General features: G+C 60.5%; 1 protein-coding gene across 2 annotated transcripts; it reads right to left on the reverse strand.

Annotated features, from left to right (window-relative positions):
- Positions 1-9,752: 9,752 nt before the first annotated feature.
- GBGT1 (globoside alpha-1,3-N-acetylgalactosaminyltransferase 1 (FORS blood group)) lies at positions 9,753-19,127 on the reverse strand. Of its 2 annotated transcripts, XM_019420662.2 has the most exons (7): positions 19,007-19,127; positions 18,245-18,418; positions 17,641-17,706; positions 13,525-13,575; positions 13,406-13,441; positions 12,732-12,866; positions 9,753-11,149 (listed from the first exon to the last, which is right to left on the reverse strand). In XM_019420662.2, the coding sequence occupies exons 2-7, from the start codon at positions 18,328-18,330 to the stop codon at positions 10,465-10,467; spliced, it is 1,059 nt and encodes a 352-aa protein (XP_019276207.2). In that variant the 5' UTR covers positions 18,331-18,418; positions 19,007-19,127; the 3' UTR covers positions 9,753-10,464. The 2 variants fall into 2 exon arrangements, with proteins under 2 accessions (XP_019276207.2, XP_019276208.2); XM_019420663.2 differs by lacking the exons at positions 17,641-17,706; positions 18,245-18,418; positions 19,007-19,127 and adding an exon at positions 17,728-18,233.
- Between the last annotated feature and the right edge of the window lie 736 nt (positions 19,128-19,863).

Below are 19,863 nucleotides of genomic sequence, written 5' to 3' on the forward strand. Positions count from 1 at the left end.
CCGAACGTGCGTGCCCGGCACTGGGCAGAGGAGGCCACCACGCCTCCTCCCAACGCCAGAGGTGGGCACGCCCCCTCCCCTTTGGGAGGCCAGGGAGGCTCAGAGGGTGGGATTATAGTCGAAGGTCACAGAATGAGTTGAATGGTCAAGGTCAGACTAGAATCCAGGCTCCCTGAGGGCACCCGGGACCCCTCACCAACGAGACCACCCATCACCGCCCTCCCCAGGGGGCACCTGGGCTTCACGATCTTCCCGGCTCCAAAATCTACGACCCACCCCAGGGCAGTCTGGCCCTCCGAGGCCCTCTCTCCTCCATCCCAAGGCATGGCAGGGGCTCCGGGGCTTTGCGCCCTCCCTGCTGGACACAGCCCCGGCCAGTCCGCTCACTGATAGGTACAGGGTCAGCACCCACGAAGGAAAGCAGCCCCTAACAGCCCGCAGGGCCAGACTTCCTTCCATTCCCATATTTTGCTCACAGCTGGAGGAAAAGCAAGGGGTTTGGTGCCCATTCTAGGACATTCAGTAACAAGCATTATGCTGGGATATAGACACAGGTTCCATCTCCAAAGCCAATGGCCTTAACCGTGAGGCCGCCTGCCTCCCCCCAGCACCCTGATGGAATCAGGCCAGCGGATGAGCAAGCCCAGAGGCCCCTCACTGCCCCACCCCCAAAGCCCCAGTAGGTGACATGATTTACAGGGCAGTGTTCGTGCACTGAATGGTGAACACACAGGCACAGGGGAAGAAGGGGCCACAGATGGGGAAACTGAGGCTGGTGAGATGGGACCTGCCAAGGTCACAAAGCTAGTCTCAGCTGGCTCAGACCAGAACCACAGCTCCCTATTCCAGGGGCTCTACCCACCCCACCCTCCCAGCCACACCTCCCTGCCGCTGCGCCACCCTGTCCCCAGGCCCAGGTCACTCGTGGCTGCAGTGGGTACAAAGTACAGGGCACCAAGCCCAGCTCCCCTTACTCTGGCTGGCGCCTGGCCCCATCTACGGTGCTCTCTGACCCTACATTTTCTGACGTTGTGCCATCAACTGTCACTCAGGTATCCAGGAAATAGCCTCTGTTGCTAGGGGACCGGCCTGATACAGGGTGGAGCTACAGGGAGGGAGGAACAGACCAGGGTTTCCCTCTGGAAGGATCCAGGGTGGGGGCTGCTGGGCGGGGGCGGGGTGGACCAGACTCCACTGCTAGCGTCTACACACAGGCCATCGGAAAGCCCCAGCCCTGAGCCTTCCTGCAGGCAAGTATTTTGGGGGCCTGTAGTTGCCAAGCAACCCCTCTAGGTTACCATGGGAACTCTCCCTCCTTCTGGGGCTTGTCATTTTTAGGGGGATGCCCTCTCTTTTCCACCTCCTCACCCTGGCTTGGCCGCCCTGGAGGGAGATATCCAGGCTCCCTAAGCTCATTCCCCAGCCCCCACGGAGACACAGCCGGCAGTGACCCTAAGTGAAGAATCTGAGCATCAAACACCCAGAACTCCGAGAAAATGCAGAGCCCAGAGCCCAAGGCCTTCATTAGAGCGAGGGGAGGGGGCGTGGGGGCTGAGGAGGAGGAAGGGGCTCATTAACTCTGTTTATGTCTCCACTCCCACTGTTAACCATCACCTTGGGGCCTGCCCAGCCCAGACTTCGGAAGCTTATTGTAATTGCAAGGAATTTGGTCCCAGCACCTACGCCCAGCCCCTCCCGGGCGTGTCTGCATGCAGGGACACGTCCCCACCAGCCCTGCCACTACCTAGTCGGGGAGCCCGTTCACCTTCCAGTGCCTTAGTTTCCCCTGCTGTAAATGAAGATGGCAGTGGTACCTATCTTGTGGATATAATGAGACAGTGCAGGCCAAGGCCAGGGCCAGGGCGGCGGGGGGAGGGGGATGTGTGTGTGTGTGTGGGGGGGGGGTGGCGCTATAGGCCACATCCATACCACCCGGCAGCAGTGTGGGACGGTCCGGGGGTTATTCTGCAGAGCATAGTCCAATGGCTGGTGTGCAGGTCCCCGGGGTCCCAATGCCTTCTCCCAGGATCTGCGGTCGGTCCTACACCCCTTTTCCTGTATTTCTTCTCTACGGTCTCATCCTCCCAGAGTGAAGCCCAGGCACGATGCTCAGAGGCCCTTGGGTAAGTACCTCTCGTAGAAATCAGCGAATGACCCACTGTCGAGGGCTGGCGACTTGAGCCTTGTGGGACCCAGAAGTGCCCAGGGGGCCACAGTAAGAAATGGCCTCTCTTCTGGGGCCAGGCCACCCTGGGCACTTTGCTTCATTTCACTGATGCCCCTAGGAGCCTACTCGCCCGTGGGGAGTCCAGGGCCCCTGTTCCTCAGCCCCAGATGGCCCTCTCCGGTTTGTATGAGGACCGGGCAGAACCCCAGCAGGTGAGCAGTGGGGGGACCCTTTGGGAAGGGTCTCTGGGGACAGGGACCCCTCAATCTCGACAGCCCACCCATCCAGACGGCTGCCTTCTGCGTGCTCCTCAGACACAGCCGCCCTGCCCTTCGGTAACAGTAACGGGGGAGCTGCCCAGAAACCACAGAGCGTAATCATAGCTGCAGGGCCCTTGAAAAATGGCTGAGAAGGGCCGGCTCAACTTGCAGGTGTAGGAGGAAACGCAGACTCTTGACCTCGGAAGGCCTGTTCCTGCTAGGTTCCCTGGCCTCCTGTCCAAGGTGTCACCGGCTCACCATCCCGTGGCCCCACCTTGTTTGATTTTGATGGCACGTGTCACCCCTGAAATGACGGTGCTTCTGGTGTTTACAGTTGAGTGTTGTCTCCTCGCAACTGAGAGGTGAGATCTTTGCTCTAGCGCCACTCCAAGCCTCCGAGCCCTGCGAGGGCGGCAGTAAGGAGGTCACAGCGCCACCTGCTGTTGGTGACAGCACACCCTCAGGCTCCCCTCACACCCACAAACTGGGGGCAGAGTCCCCCAGACCTCCGCAGACACCAACTGTGCCCCCTATCCCCGTGGGCACCTGGGTACCTGACCTTCGGAGGGGGAGGGAGAACCACTCCAACGCCCCTCGTTGTGGGTTGAACTGTGTCCCCAAGAAGCTAGGCTGAAGTCCTGACCCAGCACCTGTGCACAAACCTTACTTGGAAAGAGGGTCTTTGCCTATGTCATCAAGTTAAGACGAGGGCACGCTGGATCTGGGTGGGCCCTAATCAAACGACCGGTGTCCTTACACGAGCAGGGGATAACCGGACACAGACACGCAGAGAAGGCCGTGTGAAATGGATGCAGAGTTCGGACCAATGCATCCCTGGGTCGAGGAACACTACAGCTTGCTGCAGCCACCAGAAGCTGGAAGAGGTAGGAAGGATCCCCTCCTAGAGCTTTCAGACAGAGCACGGAACTGCCGACTCAAAGTCCTGCTGATTCTGGACTTCTGGCCTTCAGAACTGACAGAGAATACATTTCTGTTGTTTTGAGCCACCCAGCTTGTGCTCCTTTGTGACAGTGGCAACAAAAAATGAATATAACCCCTCCCCCAGGAGCATCTCCCACCGCTGCTCCCCTAGCCAAGTGCAGGCAAGCCAGTGTCCCAGGCAGAGCCCCAGGAACCTGATGGCAATGCAGGAGGCGACCTAGGCAGCGAGGACAGAGTGCATGTGAGCACACAATAGACAGAGGCCCCAATTATCACCCTCATCTTCAGCCTCCCTGCCTTGAATCAATCCTGACCACAGGACACTTCCTTCTGGAATATCTCTCTGCCCACACCCGTTGCCCAGATGAATCTTGCCAAGAACATGTGCAAGGTCGCAGTCTTGGAGGCAGACCCTGCCCCAGTCGAGCCTCAGCTGAGGCTGCAGCCCTGGCCTCCTGGGTGACCGTGGGGCTGAGGCTCCCAGCCGAGCCGAGCCAGGAGACTGGTACAGAAAGTGTGAGGTGGTCCAAGTAAGGTGAATGTGTCCCCCAGCACAGACAACAGTCCATCCTCCAGGCTGGGGGCTGGGCCCGCCCTCCTCCCTCCCGAGCTCGCTCCGGCCACACTGGCTCCTCCTCAGCTCCTCTCCAGACAAACCCTCTGTGCAGCTTTGCTTGTCCCCGCAGCACACTGCTTGCAGATGTGTGTGGGACTGGCTCCTCTTGTCCTTCTGGGTCCCAGCATCAGGGCCACCCTGGAGGCCTGTGAGACCCCCCCCCCCCCCAGGGGCCCCTGGCCACCCTCCTTCACCCTGCTTCATTTCCTGACAGTGTTTTGTCTTTCTTTCACACGGATTCACTCTTGTGCCTTGACCCACCTCCCCCTCTGGGCTGTGAGCTCCTGGAGGGCTGGGACCTCACTGGACCTTTGCCTCCGGCCCCTGGGCCCAACACAGCCCCTGCTCAGGGTGAGAGGTACAGGGGCTGAATGCGTCCAGAGAGAATCTCAGAGTCCCTACCTGCCTCTGAGTAGCTCACGCTGTGGACATGCAGACTAATAGTAAGAGGTACATGTTGGGGTGGGGGCAGGGGACGCCCAGCATGACCCCTGAGCGTCCCTTCCCGCTCCAGAGGCTTCCCTGAGCACAGTGGACACAGCCTGCCCCCTGGTGGTCAGCACCGGCATGACAGCCCCAGGCAGGGAAACCAGAAAACAAAACACACACCTTTGTTTGGGTGTAGTCAAGGCAGCAGCCCTCCCTGGCCCTAGGGGGGCACAGGGGCAGGACCTGCGGGCTCCAGGGGCGATGTGAGGACTTCAGAAGCCTCCCTTGTCCCCCGTTCCACCTCTCCCGTCCCGGTGCCCCGTTCACTCCTAAGGCTTCCTCACCCCAGCCAGGGCACTGCCTCTGGAAGCCCTTCCTAATGAGGCCCCGGGGCTCCGACAAGGAGGGTCTTGACCTCGGTCCCCACACCAGGGTCCATGCTCGGCCACGTGCTGCCCATCCAGGTCCTCGGTCCTCCAAGCCCCCAGGCTGCCCTCCGCTCAGAAGGACCTTGAGGGAGGAGAAAGCATTTTCCCAGGACCAGGAGCATCTTGGGGCAGGGGTGGAGGTCCAGGGCCAGCAGACAAGCCTGTGGGACCCTTGGGACATCACGTCTATGCAGCCCAATTTACACAGGAGGAAGCTGAAGCCTGTCCCGTAGCCCCCTCCCACTAGGGGGGTGTCTCCTTCTAGCTCCAGGCTGGTGGCGGACACAAGACCCCAAACCCCGACTTCTCCGGGTGCCCCGGGGAAGTGCCCAGCCCAGGCAGCCCCCTGGGTACCCTGGAGACCCCGCTGGCCATCAGGCTGGCACGTCTCCCCACCCCACGTATGAGCCCTGGTCATGCTGCCAGCGCACTGGGCGCCCCTGCCCCGTGGCAGAGCTGCCTCCAGTCCCCTTCTTCTTGCCCCCTTGTCACCTCCCCAGTGTCCACTCCTCCTCTGACCCCATCCCATGGTCCCCATGTGTGAAGTCAATGTGTGTATGTACCTGCGGGCTCGTCGGGATGTCGAGAGGAAAGGGCCCCACATGGTAAGGGGTGGACGGAGTCCCTCAGGATCTTAGGGGCTCTCATTTTCATTGGAAACCGTATGGGAGGGTGGAGCCGTGGCCCCGGAGCCGGGACCCTCCCTTCTCCTCTGGGCTCTGCTCACCTCACGGCTCCGGGCAAGTCCCCGCCTCTCCTGCTCTCAGTTTCCCAGTTGTACCAAGAGGGGTTGGACGCGGAACTGCGTAAGCGCGCGCTCAGCGTGGACCGGGTGCCGTGCACCCTCCTCGCCGGATGGGGTGTGGGCCGGGGACATGTGGTCCTCCTTCCACCCCCGCCGGCCTGGAGGGCGGCCGGGGCCGGGCGGGGGGCACTCACCTGGCAATCTACCATCATCCTCAGCCCTGGCAGCGCATCGCCGGCCCCAGGGCGGGGCCCGGGGCTCGCAGAGGCCGCTCGCCTCGGCCCGCGCGCGGCCCAGGGGGGCGCCCGGCTGCGGGGCTCATGGCGCGGCCTCCCGTCCTCGCCGGGCCCGGGACTCCGCGACCACCGCCGCCCGCGTCGCCGCCGCCGCCGCCACCGCCGCCGCCCGCGCCGCTCCCATTGTCTGCACCGCCCCGCGCCGCCGGCCGCTCGGGCCCCGCTGCTCGGTTCCGCCCGGGCTCCCGGGCTCCGGCCGGGTGGGCGGGGACAGCCGCGGCCCCGCCCCGCCGCGCCCCGCCCGCCCGCCGCAGGTGTGAGGGGCGGGCCGCGCGCGCGCGCGCGCTCTCGGGGGCGCGCTCGGGGGCGCGCTCGGCCTCCCTCCCGCCGGCGCGGGTGGGGGGACCCTGCCGAGGCTCCCGGGCCTCGTCCACTGTCGCGCGCGCACGGGGCCCGTGCGGGCCCGCGGACAGCGCGTGCACGGGCGCCGCGCCTCGCCGCAGCACAGCGAGGGCTCAGCGCGCGGCGGGTCCCACGCGTCGCTCACGCCCGCTGGGACCTCGTGCCACCCCGAACCCAAGCGGGCGGGGGCCGTCGGGCGCTGGGCCGGGTTGGCGCGGAGACCTGGAGACTTGGGAATCTCTGAATATACAGCACTGTCCTTCTGTCCTGGTCCCCACATGTAGCCTGCAGTGGCCAGCTGGGTGCATGGCTGGGCCAGGGGACCTGGAGGCGGCGGTCGACACGGAGCACAGGCAGGGAGAAGGTCAGTGCGCCCCTTCCCCCTCCTCCTCTACGCCTCTTCCCCTAATCTCTCTGGCGGGACCCCGGGACACGCGATGCAGCGTAGACCTGGCTGCAGCCCTGGTTGGGGTCAGGGGTGTGGGAGGGAGCCCAGGGAGGAGGGGGCCCTCCTCGGGGGTGCCGGAGGGATGCGCCGAGTGTTGCAAAGGACTTCCCTGGGCAATCGGTGATTTCCTCCTCCTTTTTTAAACAACCAAAAAAAGTGTATTTATTTTGAGAGAGAGAGAGGGTGCAGGAGGAGGGGCAGAGAGAGGAGAGAAACAGAATCCCAAGCAGGCTCTGCCCTGTTAGCGCCACCCCGTGGTGGCAGGGCTGGAACGCACCAACGGTGAGATGGTGACCCCCGCAGAAATCAAGAACGGATGCCTGACTGACTGAGCCTGATTTAACCCAGGCGCCGCATCACCCCTTTTTATACATGAGCAGTGCCTCCAAGGGATCAAGGTCACTTGGCTCTGGGTGACCAAGTCCAGCCGTGAACACGAACGGGGGGTTCAGAGTCATTTGTCTGCACCCTCACTGAGCCCTGCACTAACCATCACAGGCGTTGTCCTGGGTTAGGGCTCCCCCTGTGCCTCCAGGTCACTCTTCTGGGGTCGGGGCCACAGACCCCATTTTCAATGAGGCTCTGAGAAGCCACCACAGGAGCTTGTTGGTCACAGGGCTTTGTGTGACATAGCCCCACTGTGGGTTTGAACTCAAGTCAATCTGACCCAAAGGTTGTGGCCTCTGATCCCAGCCTTGGATGTGAGGATGTCCTGGGTGGGAGCCATGGAGAGGGGCACTGGTGGCAAGGGGCTCTGAGGGGCGGGCTTCCTGGGGGAGGAAGGCTCTAGGGAGGCTGGAGTAGGGTGATGGGTGCACACTGGGGAGGGCGTCTGGACCAGTTCATGCAATGCTCTGGATATCAGGTAAGGAGTCGGGGGTCACCGCAGGTTGGGGAGGGAAGGGGACACAATTCAGGCAACCTTTTTGGTTTTTTTAAAGTTTATTTATTTTGAGAGAGCAAGAGAGCGTGTGTGATCAGGGAAGGGCAGAGAGAGGAGAGAGAATCCCAAGCAGTCTCCACGCTGACAGCTTGGGGCTTGAACTCACGAACTGTGAGATCATGCTCTGAGCCAGTATCGGGAGTTGGATGCTTAACGTACTGAGCTACCCAGGCGCCCCCGGGCAGTCTTATAAGAGCCACAGCATCCTTGATTTGGAGGGAGTTTGGTGGGCATGTTATTTGGCCCCACTCAAGCATGGATCCCCAAAACCAACCAGGGAGGAGGAGGCTGCCTCAGTTTCCTCCTGTGTAATGGGGGCTCTGGGGGTCATCTGCTGTCTCCTTCCAGGCTGGGGGCACGCTGGTTGGAGGGCCCAGACCTAGCCACGTCTCAGAAGCCACATCTCACCAACTGCCCAAGAGGAATTGGTGTCCCAGCCATAATCTCATTTGGCCCTCACCCCAGGGCCTCAGATGACCTGTCCAACATCCCACAGGTGCTGTCTCCCCTCCCACAGTCATTCAACATTTATAGGACGCCCCCTGGGTTCCAGCTACCAGGGGAATCTGGGCCGCCCCATTCTATCCCCCCTTAGAGTTTACCAGCTGGGGCGAGGGGTGCACATAGGCAGACGTCATGACACAGGGTTGCGGAGGGTTCGTGGAAACACTGAAAGGCACCCACTCTGGAGGGGGGCACAAATGAAGGCAGACTTCCCGGAGGTGATGTCAGGCACGAGTCCCCAGAAATCAGCTCGGTGATGGGACTGGCAGACCCGAGTGGTGGGTAGTGTGAGCAGAGGTGTGGGGGCCAGGCCCGATGGCCGAATGATAGTGCGGGGAGGAAGCTGCTGGCCGTGAAGGGACAGGAAGCCTAAGTTTCAGGGGCCTCCACGGCAGACATTTTGTATTCGGGCTATTGTCTGTTTCTTAAAGAAGTACCTTTGCAATTTAGAAAACTTCGAAGCCCCCCAGACTGATGGGCCCTGACAACATTGGTGCCTGGGGCTCAGACCCGATCCTGCCAGTCAGGGGCTGAGGACCGCTGGGACTGTCTTTGAGCCCTCTCACCTCTGTCTGCCAGGTCAGGCCCCGTCCCCGTCCCCCCTGCACCCCCGCCAGGCCCCTCACTTCTCCCCACCTGTGGAGCAGCTGTGGCTCTAAGCCCTCAGCCCTTCTTTGGCAAGTAGCTTGGACCCTGGTTGGGGTCTAAGAGTTGGGTCCCATCACTCCCTTGTGTCTGAGAGCTGGGTCCTGCGATGGCGGTGTCAGCTGTACTCCTTGGGGGCTCGGGCCGCGGCTGGGAAGGTCCGTCAGCTGGGGCCAGGAGGGGCCGGGCTGGGAGCAAGGCAGGGGCTCCCCACCAGAACACGTGGACTGTGGGCCCACCCTCGCCCTTCTGCCCTGCAGGCACCTCAGCGCCTTTCCCTGACCTGCCCTCCCCTCTGCTCATTTTCTAGTAATCTGTCCTTGCCCGCTGGACAGACTGCAGGCCACAGGAGTGCGCCTTGGGCTGACCCCCAGCTTTGGAGGGGGGCCATGTGGCTGGGTGCCTGTTCCTCCCTACGTGGCCAGAGTGTACCCCTCTGTGCCCCGCTTGGCAAAGGTGATGCTGCCCCCAGAGGGGACACTGGGCCACCAAACCCTGAGCCCTCCCTCCCCCCCCATCTCCATCCTGCCAGGCAGACGCGGCCACCGAAGGGGCTCTGAAGTCCCTCTGTGGCTGCCACACTGGTGAGGCTGCCCTCCCGCGCCCACTAATCCTGGGCCTGCACCATAGCTGTGGAGCCCGACACCCGCAGGTGGCCTCACAGGGCTGAGGCTGCCCCAGGGTCAGGAGGTGCCGGCAGAGGGCCGACATCAGGGGCTGAGAGGCCACCGTGGTGTCCAGCTGATGAGCTCTGCCCCCCTCGTGGTCGGGGGGTATGGCTCGCTCTCACCTCACCCCTCTCCCAGGAAAACGGGAACAGAATCTCGTCTGCTGCAGCGGCCGCTGTAATGCAGGCTTTCTAGGAGACCGGACCCTCCCTCCTCCACCCCCACAGGCTGACTGTACGTGGAACCCAGGCTGCCTGGATCCCCGGTGGCTGGCCGCGCAGACGCTCGGATGCGTAGGTGAAAACGCCCCGGTGAGGACTTCGTGCACGTCACCTTTATTAAAAACTGCCCAAACCCCCTTGCAAAGGTGGGGCTGGTGCCAGAGAGTGTGGTCCGCCGTGGGGTGCGGGCTAGACTCAACGCCAGAGAGGGCCAGGCCTGTTCTGTTGCAAAGACTCACTCCAGGGCCGAGCGAGGGGTTGGCGCCGTGTGGCTGGGGGACGTCCCAGCACCCGGGACCCCTACAGCCAGAGAAGAGGCGTGTGGATGCCTTTCACACCGGGGTCTGAGAAGTGCAGCTTTAGGGGCAAATAGGCAACAGAAGTGGGGCAGAGGCGGGCTTTCAGGCACTGAGTAGGGCTGACTCCGGAGCCTGCCCCGAAGGCACGTCTGCTGGGCCAGGCCTGCGGCTCTGTCTTCTTCACCTCTTCCCGCCTGACCATTCTCGGGCCACGCTGCCGTGTGATCTTGGTGTTCCGCTCATGTGGGCGCAGCCCTTCACAGTTTACAAAGGCCCTTCCACATCCATTTTCCAGGTGAACTTCTGCTGATAGACTGAGGGAGGCAGGACCGGATGGATCTCACCTGAGGCCTGAGAAGGGGGGGCACTGGTAAAGGGTGCTCTGCTGGGACAAGCTGGGGTGCTCCGCCGGGGGCGAGCGGGGTGCTTGCTGGGGACGAGCCGGGTGCTCTGCCGGGGCGAGCTGGCTGCAGGGCTTAGGGTCCCCATGCACAGCAGCCTGGCTCAGCCGTCAGCTCCTCAGCCAGCTGCTGTCCTTGTCCAGCGTAGAAAAGCGGATCAGCTTCAGGCTCGGTGGCTGGGGCTTCCTGTCATCCCAGAGGTACTCAGGGGACAGCACTCTGGAGGGCTTGTAGGAGATGAAACGACGGTTCAGGTGGCTCTCCTCCTGCCAGGCGGCCATGATGCCATTGGCCTTGTCCGCCAGGATGGCCATGTGGCAGCCTCTAGTAAACTCGTACACCCTGGCCACCCGCCCCCCAAAGACCGCCCCACCATAATAGAAGTCCCCCTCGTCGTCCGCCACAAAGGCAGTGGAAGCATGCCTGCGCTCGTAGGGAAACTGCTGGCGGGGCACAGCATAGTAGCCCGGGTGAATGGCCGCCACCAGGTCCCCCAGGGTCTCAGGGCCCCACGGGTTCCGGAACACCATGTCCACGTCGAGGCAGAAAATGTAGTCCACCTCCCGGTGTGCCCTCTCGGCAATGTGCCGGCTGATGGTCTCCATCCGGCGCGTGGAGATCTCCTCCCAGCGCGAGTGCCTCTGGATGAGGACGATGCTGAGGAGGCGGCCGGGGCCCAGCGGGACCCGAGGAATGGCTGCGGGGTCGTTGGTGAAAACATAGTAGTGCACCCGGTGACCCTGCATAAAGAACTGCTCGGCCGACTCCAGGAAGTGCTGGACGAAGCGGGTGTACCTGGCAGGAAGAACCCCGTCATCCTCCCCGGCCCCACGGGGCCGCTGCCTGTGCAGGGCGTGGGGCTTGGGGTCCACCTCCCAGCTCCCCACCTTGAGAAGCCACGCAGGTGTGACCCTCGGGGCCCTTCTCTGTCAAAGCCCCACAACTGCAGTGTCAACCTCTTTAAAATTTTTTTTTTTGGGGCGCCTGGGTGGCGCAGTCGGTTAAGCGTCCGACTTCAGCCAGGTCACGATCTCGCGGTCCGTGAGTTCGAGCCCCGCGTCAGGCTCTGGGCTGATGGCTCGGAGCCTGGAGCCTGTTTCCGATTCTGTGTCTCCCTCTCTCTCTGACCCTCCCCCGTTCATGCTCTGTCTCTCTCTGTCCCAAAAATAAAATAAAAAACGTTGAAAAAAAAAATTTTTTTTTTAAATAAAATTTTTTTTTTTTTAATTTTAGAGAGAGAGAGAGAGAGAGAGGGAGGGAGGGAGAATCTTAAGCAGGCTCCACACTCAGCATGGAGCCCCATGTGGGGCTCAATCCCACGACCCGGGGATCATGACCGGAGCTGAAATCAAGAGTCGGATGCTCCACCGACCGAGCCCCCCGGGCGCCCTCCAGCACCAGCCTCTTACAGCCCTCGTAGGAATGATCCCTCACGAGGATTCTTAAAATCCGCAAACTCGCAAACTAAGCTGACGTTTACTGAGTACCTCCTAGGAGTCGGGCAGAGTTTCAAGGGATTCTTAGCTCCTTTGAGCCTCTTAAACTCCCTGAAGGCAGGCACCCTACTCCCCATTGTAATGTTAATTTTTTTCAGGCTCCACCTACTGAGCCAGCCAGTGCCTCCCCCATAATCCCCGTTTTTAGAGGCAGAGATACTGAGGCTCAGAGAGAGGAAGGTGATCACATGGCCCGGATGTGCTGCCTCAAGGCCAGGTGAGTGGTGCTGGGGGCTTGGGGCTCTTGAGGTCCCAGCTGGAGGAACCCGCAGGGCCGCACCCCCCAGGTCGAAGCTGGTTGGACCAGAGGGTCACCTGACATGCCCCCCCCACCCCACCCCACCCAGCACTTTAGATACTGGGGCCCCACTGGTTTCTCTCTCAGGAGTCCCAGCGAGAGCCCCGGGGGGAAGCTGTCAGGTGGTATCCCCTAAAGGAAAGGCCAGGTGGGGTGAGGGACAGGAGAGGAAAACGGGGGGCGAGGGGGAGGCCCAGAGTGGGAGAGGGGAGAGGGCCCTGAGGGCAGGCCTTGACCTGCCTGTAGCCTGACCATGGACCCCCAGTTATGTGATGGTCTTGAGGGATTCTGTTCCTTCCTACCTGCCCGGACCGTTCAGGGGAAGCAGAGAGGGGTAAGGAGGCAAGGGGGTGTCGTCACAAAGTCTCCTGCTGCTCCGTCGCCGGGGCTGGCTCCCCGCTTCCATGCCAGGGCCAGATCCCCTCTTCCAGGAAGCCCTCCGATCATCACCCTCTACCCCCTATCTTCCCCCCCCCACACACGGTGCCTGGTTCAGGGTGTCCCTGCCGTCCAGGTCCTGTCTCTTCCCAGACCGGCAGCTCCCGTGGCTCAGTGAGAACCACCCACCCGGCCCACTACTCACTTGCCCACGGCAAACACTGTGAGCCCGATGGTCAGGTTCAGCGGCTGGTAGATGTGTTGCAGCAGCTCGGGGTTGAAGGTTCCCTCCGAGACAATGGGCGCCAACCAGGGCGTGAGGGTCAGCAGCTCTGCGGGCCTGGCAGCGGGGGAGGCCGTGGGCACGGAGGCCCTTTCCCTGTGAAAGCCTCAGCCTCTCCCCGGCCCGGCCTCCTCCGCTGTGTGACCTTGGGCAGCTTCATCCCTGTCTCTGAGCCTCACTATCCTCATGTGGAAGGCGGGGTTCGGAACAGTTCCTTCCCAGCACGGTTGAGAGGACCGGGAGTTAATGCACACCGAGTGTCTAAGGGGGCCTGGCATCTCAGGTGCCTGCTAAGTGCCGAATACATGAGGGGTGGAGATTGGGCACCTGCTATGGAGCCGTGCTTCTGCAAACACCGTCCCATCATCCAGTCCTCCAAGCTGCCAGGAGGTGGCTCTTATTAGCCACTTGCATAGAAAGAAGCCCAGAGCTGTTGAGTAACCTGCCCAAGGTCACACAGCCGGTGGCAGAACCGGGCTGGACCCCGGGGCCACCTGATACCCCCACCACCCCAACTTGTAAATCAGAGCTCTGCCCACCCCAGCCTCCCTCCCCACACCAGATCTCCCCGTTCCCAGGCCCTACCCAACACCTACCTTTGCTCCAGAAGCTTGGGCTGAGGGTACAGTGACCTGTGACCAAAAAGGGCCAGTGGTGAGGGGAGGCAGCCCCCAACCCCCCGGGGCCACAAAGGGGGAAATGACGGTCTGCTTACTGTGTCACAGGCTGAAATGGCTTCTCCCCCTTATACTGCAGTTTCATGTTGCTGGTGGTAGAGGACAGAGAGAGCTGTTAGTGCCAGGGCTGGGGACAGACGTATTCGGTGCGGGAAGGACAGAGTGGAGAATAACCAACCACCCGCCCCCCCCCCCGCAAGGGCAGGCACCCTTCCAGGTTCCGTGCAGACTCCCTCTGCGCGCCCTTCCCCACTGCGTGCCCACTCTGCTAGGGGTGGGGGGCTGGGCTCCTACGGAAGCAGCCTGTCCAGGGTCACTAAGTGGCAAGGCGGTGATTGGTACCCGGTGCCGTCTGTCTCCCAAGCCGATGCTCTCTCACACACGTCACTCTGGAGGGGCCTGGCAGCAGACAAGTTTTGAGAAGCTGCAAAGGCCTGGTGAGCGCCATTCTGTTGCTTTCCAGCCTGGGGACCTTGGGCGAGTCCCTTTACCTGAGCCCGCGGCGACGGTCAGTTATGGTAACCGGTTACACCAACACCAATCACCGATCGAGGGAGGCCTCGCGGTGATGGTGCCTGGCGGATGTGATTAACATCTACACCCGCTGCCCTTAGGTAAAGATCATCCCAGGGCGCCTGGGTGGCTCCCTCCGTTCAACGTCCACCTTCGGCTCAGGTCATGGTCTCGCAGTGTGTGAGTTCGAGCCCCACGTCGGGCTCGCTGCTGTCAGCACGGAGCCTGCTTAGGATCCTCTGTCCCGCTCTCCCTGCCACAACCCCGCTTGTGCTCTCTCAAAAATAAATAAAACATTAAAAACAAAAAAGATATTCCACATGGCCTGGATGGGGTTGGTACAACCAGGTGAGAGGCGTGAAGAACAGAGCTGAGGTTTCCGTGATGAGATTCGGTCAGTGTCCACTCCCGGGGTCCAGCCTGCTCCAGGGAGTCCAGACTGGCTTAGCCTAGTGGGTCAACCTTTCTCCCTCCCGCCTCCGCTCTGTTTCTTTAGTGGAACCCTGACTGATGCCCCCACTTTTCCTCATCTGTAAAATCGGTAGCCATCCTTAACCCTGAGAGCTGCCTTGAGAATTAAACAAGGTGTGTGCCCACGCCCAGCACAGAGCAAACGCTTGTTAAGACCAGGCGTCTTGTCCCCTTCTTAGCAAGCGGCCTGGGCGGCCAGCCTCCCCCAGCAACAGCCAGGGTTAGCCTGGGTGGGCAAGTAAGAAGGAGGTCCCTAAGGACGGAGGCTGCAGGGTGCAGAGAGCCTCTGGGTCTGCCATTAACTGGCTGGAGATACCTGGAGCCAGACATTTGACTCCTGGGGCTCTAGAGTCCTCCCGATAAAGTCCTCCCCCGAGGGTAGAAGTGTGGCCCAGAGAAGGCAAACCCCTGCCTGAGGACCTTTGGAGTGGATCAGCTCCTGAAGACGCCTGAGGTTGGCTGTAAGGGGCAGACCACCTGAGGGGACGGTGACTGCCACTCGCTAAAGAATTTTCTTTTTGTTTTTTAAATGTTTATCTATTTATTTTTGAGAGAGGGAGAGCAGGCATGAGCTGGTGGGGGGTAGGGAGAGAGAGAGAGAGAGAGAGAGAGAGAGAATCCCAAGCAGCCTCCAGGCTATCAGCACAGAGCTGGACGCGGTCCTCGATCCCACAGACCGTGAGATCAAGACCTGAGCTGAAATCCAGAGTCAGACGCTTAACCGACTGAGCCCCCCCAAGAGCCCCGAGAATTTTCAATATGGCGTATTTGAGAGGATAGCTTAAGCCTCCTTGAGCTTTCCTTCCAATTTTTAGTCTATGCTTCTGCTGCTGCTTTTTTTGTTTGTTTTTGGTGGTAAAATGTACAAAACAAAGATTTACTACTTTAACCATCGCCAAGCGTGCCCTTCAGGGGCATTAGGCACATTCGCACTAGCGTGCAGCCGTTTCCACCATCCATCTCCAGAACTTTCTCATCTTCCCCAACCCAAACCGTGTCCCCTTTCAACACTGACTCCCCTCTGCCCCATCTGCCCGGGCCCTGGTAACCATTATTCTAGAGCTCTGACTGTTCTGGAGATCTCTTACAAGTGGAATCCTGTAACAGTTGTCCTTCTGTGATTACTTTGACCTCTTGAGTCAACAGTTTTTAGAAGTTAGTCCATCAAATTGGCCGCCTGTGCCCGCAGACAAGCACGCTTCAGGTCCCTGCTCAGAAAGTGACGGCGTTCTGGGAAGGCGGGAAGTGAACAGGAAAAGGGCCCACAGCCCTGGCGGTTGGACCCCCCACCCCCGCCTCCAAGCCCAGCCACGCTCCAGCCGCATTAAAGAACACGGTCAGTCGTAAGAATACCGAAGCCACATGTGAGCCAGAGCGAAGAAAAAAAATCAGCTTCATGTTTTCACACTGGAAGGTAGGAAAACTAAAAGTGAAGATATCCAGATGAAAAGCAGGGAAGGTGTGACCATTTAACATCAACCAAAATCGGGGCGCCTGGGTGGCTCAGTCGGTTGAGTGTCCGACTTCAGCCAGGTCACGATCTCGCGGTCCGTGAGTTCGAGCCCCGTGTCGGGCTCTGGGCTGATGGCTCGGAGCCTGGAGCCTGCTTCCGATTCTGTGTCTCCCTCTCTCTCTGCCCCTCCCCCGTTCATGCTCTGTCTCTCTCTGTCCCAAAAATAAATAAAAAACGTTGAAAAAAAAAATTAAAAAAAAAAAACTTTTTAATGCGTATTTTATTTATTTTGAGAGAGAGAAAACACACGCGAGCAGGGGAGGGGCAGTGAGAGGGAGAGAGAGAATCCCAAGCAGCCTCCGTGCTGTTAGCGCAGAGCCCGACACGGGGCTCAAACTCATGAACCGTGAGATCATGACCTGAACCGAAATTCAAGAGTCATACGCTCAACCGACTGAGCCACCCACGCACCCCATGAAAGGATTTTTAATATGGAAAAAGCTTTATATCCAAAGCTGCTCATTATAAACTAATTTAGGACACTGGGGAATTGGACGCAACGAAAATACCCACCCCGTTGTTGGAGGGAGAGGGGGAGGGGTTGAAAAATTAGGACCCAGCTCCTGGGGGCGGTAAAATGATGGTGGCCATGAAGAGTACACATATGCCAATTCTGGGAAAACAGGATAAAAATTGCAAAAACATTATGATCATAGCTTTTTTTTTTTTTTAACGTTTGTATATTTATTTTTGAGAGAGAGCGCGTGAGTGGGGAAGGTTGCAGAGACAGAGACAGAGAGAGAATCCCGAGCAGGCTCCTCACTGTCAGCACAGAGCCTGACGCCAGGCTCGAACTCACGAACCGCGAGATCGTGACCGAAGACGAAACCAAGACTAACCAACCGAGGCCCCCAGGCGCCCCAATCTCAGCTCTTTTCAACAGCAAGCGGGCTTTCTGGTTTTAGAACCAAGTAAGAGGCACCGTCTATTCAATGAGAAAGTAAAGCAGCCAACAAGTTGACAAGGAACTTTGGAAGCAAAGTGTAACTCAGACCCGTAGGACACAACAGCGTTTTGTTTTGCTTTCTAGCTTCCTAATTTTCCATACTCTGTGTTTCTAACCGCAAAACCCGCCTGTTGTTAATTAGCAAGCAGTCTAGGATCCGGATTTTAAACATCCCTTTAGCTATCATGAAGACACCCCCTTGAGACTGTGCCAACCTGTTTTTCCACTCTAAACTGTCAAAGCATCAGGTTCCTTATGTGGGGGAAGACTGGTCACATGTTCATTTGTTCCTTGAATCCTCACTGAACACAAAATTTAGCCAAAAGGTCAGGTCCTGAGAGCACTGTCTCCTGAGCACCTCCTATGTGCCACCTGCTACAGGAGGCTATACAGACGTCTTCACACTGCATGCTCCAGACGGCCAGGAGCGACACCTCTATCAGCCCATTTCACAGATGAAGCAAGTGAGACTCAGAGCCGTGTGGCAGGATCAAGGTCAAACCACGGAGGGGGCGCTCAAAGACACTGGAGGACTGAAATAGGAATTTTACTCCGTATTTGTGGCAGCCCGTAAATTACCCAAATACTTCTCAAACTGATCGGAATCATGAGCTTAGGAACTAATAATCTGCAAACTGACCGTAAAACTCTCCCACTGCCTCCACTCCAGACAGCCCACAGGGCCCCAAATTCTCCCAGCCCCATACTTACAAGATCTCTGGGCAGGGGAGATAATAGGGAACATAGGAGACCCGCAGCCAGTTCTCAAAATACATCCTGGGAAGGAAAAACACCCACCTGTTGACCGTGCACCCTCTTGGTGCACGTTAAGGGAGTGGAGGCCTGCAGTGGAGAGCATCTGGGGATCCCCCCACTCCTTGGGTCTGGCTGACCTCGGAGGTCAAAGCCTCCTGGTCTTCTGCAGTGCGGTCTTTCATTTCCCAGGGAAGGAATGTTCTTAACGCCAGTCTCCCCCCAAAAGAGCTTGGTGGTGAGTGGGGGCGGGGGTGGTGGGGCTTCAGAGAAGGAACACATGAGGTGCATTTTGGGGTGTGGACACAAGTGCTTCATTAACGTGGCTAGAAGAATGGTCCGGGCAGAGGAAGAAGCAAGTGTAAAGGCCAGGAGGCCAGTGCAAAGCAAAATCCAGAAGCCAAAACCAGTTTGGTCTTACTGGGGCTGGGGTTGGGGGACAGGCGGGCCGAGAGAGGTGGATGGGACCTGGGAATCCATAAAGGGGTCAAGGTTTGGGGGTTGCAAGGCCAAGAAAGGGAGGAGTCAGGGGTGAGGGGTGGGCTGCATGGGGCACGCTCACCACAGCGAGCAGAGGGCAGTGCCCAACAGCAGGCAGAATCCTAGGCCCAGGGCCAGTCTGTGGCCGCGCATTGCTGGGTACAGCATTTGAGCCCGGGCTCTTGCAGAGACTGAGCGTGCCTCGGTGAGTCAGTCCACCTCTCCCGGGGCTGGCAGGCTCTAAAAGCCGTGTCACCTGCAAAGGAATGCGCCCTATTCAGGGGAGAGCGGCCCCATCCTTGCTGCCCTGCCCTCCCCTGGGTGGCTCCAGCTAGGATAGCCGCTCTCGGATCTGCCTCCCAACCGCCGCCCTTCGCGGGACGCCGAGGGCGGCGGGCCAGGGGACCCGCAGCAGCGAAGGGCAGGGCGCTTGGGCGGGGCTGGGAGAAGGATGCCCGCGGGCAACAGCGGGGACACCGGAAGTCGAGTCCCGAGTCAGCCCCGCGGGGACACACCCGGCCTGGACGGGGGCTGCGCGGAGAGGGGCGGCCGTGATGCCCCCGGGGTGGGGTGGGGGCAGCCGTGTCCTCCTCCGGGAGGCCGAGCCAGGGCTCTCCAGGGGGCGGCGGGAACGCGCTTCCGCTCTCAATGGCCCGGTACCCTTGGACGAGTCACTTCACTCCCCCTCGGCCGGTCTCGGTGTCCTCCTCGGCCAAAGCGGTCCGCACCCCGCGCCTGGGGCCGAGACGCTCAGCCGACTTCCGCCGGCCGCTGCGGGCGCGGGGCGCTCGGGTGCGGCGCGGGGAGGAGGAAGCGCGACTGTCCCCGAGGGCTGTAGACTCACCCCTTGCCGCCAGACCAGCTTGAGGACGGAGGGTCGCACCGAGGCCGGGAGAGCAGGGACTCGGCTCGCCAGGGCCCCGGCGATGCCCGGCGGCCGCGCGGCGCCTGTAGCCGCGCGCGGCGCTGACCCTTGGGGCAGGGCCGGCTTCCCGGCGAGCGGTCTCCGGCTGGGGGCGGGGCCCGCGGGGGGGGGGGGAAGGGAACCGCGCGCCCCTCCCCCTCCGCTGCCCCGCCCCCCGCCCCGCGAGCCCAGCCCTCAAGCCGCGCCCACCCGCCCCTCGTGCCCTGCCCCCCGCCCGGGCCACGGCCCCCGTCCCCGGGTCCTAGGGAGCGGAGTGTCCCCTGGGCTCTGCCGTCCCGTGGCCCTGTGGGCGGCAGCCGCTGGCGCAGCGGGCCCAGCTCCGGGCGAGAAGAGCCGATCCGGGAACTCGGGGTGGGGGTGAGGGCCTGAGAAGTTAGAAACACTTTCGTGTTTTTAGAACAGCGTCGAAACAGTCACAGGAAGGCAAAACCAGCTGAACGGTGCGCATGTTCCGCGGTTTTAGGCATTCCCCCTTTGCTCAGGGCCTAGCTGCCGGCACGCTGGCCTCGGGCCCCCGGTGCGGTTCCGGAATCTCCCTGAGCCTGTTTCCTCCCCTGGAAAAGGAGTCGAAATAGTTTCCTCCCACGGCTTGTTGGGGTACCATTGCCCTCTGTTCACCTCAGAGACTCTAGAGCCCCATGGGGACCCTCTTATGTGTCACCAAGGGCTGGAGGGTCTGGAAAGGAGAGAGGCCTTTGCTTGGGCCTGGATGAGGGAGGGGTCATAAAGAGGGACAAAAAAGGAAGGCACCCTAATGGTAAATAAAGGAGTAGCAA

This window comes from Panthera pardus, unplaced genomic scaffold (genome assembly GCF_024362965.1).
Source record: "Panthera pardus isolate Hobbes unplaced genomic scaffold, ASM2436296v1 HiC_scaffold_20, whole genome shotgun sequence".
NCBI lineage: Eukaryota > Metazoa > Chordata > Mammalia > Carnivora > Felidae > Panthera > Panthera pardus.

Excerpts from the sequence above, each read along its gene's own strand:
- GBGT1 (XM_019420662.2), bottom strand. The coding sequence starts at position 18,330 with ATGCTGTACCCAGCAATGCGCGGCCACAGACTGGCCCTGGGCCTAGGA. Across the intron at positions 17,707-18,244 it reads ACTGCCCTCTGCTCGCTGTG|GATGTATTTTGAGAACTGGC; the intron begins GTGAGCGTGCCC and ends TTTCCTTCCCAG. Across the intron at positions 11,150-12,731 it reads ACAGTGTTTGCCGTGGGCAA|GTACACCCGCTTCGTCCAGC; the intron begins GTGAGTAGTGGG and ends TCTTCCTGCCAG.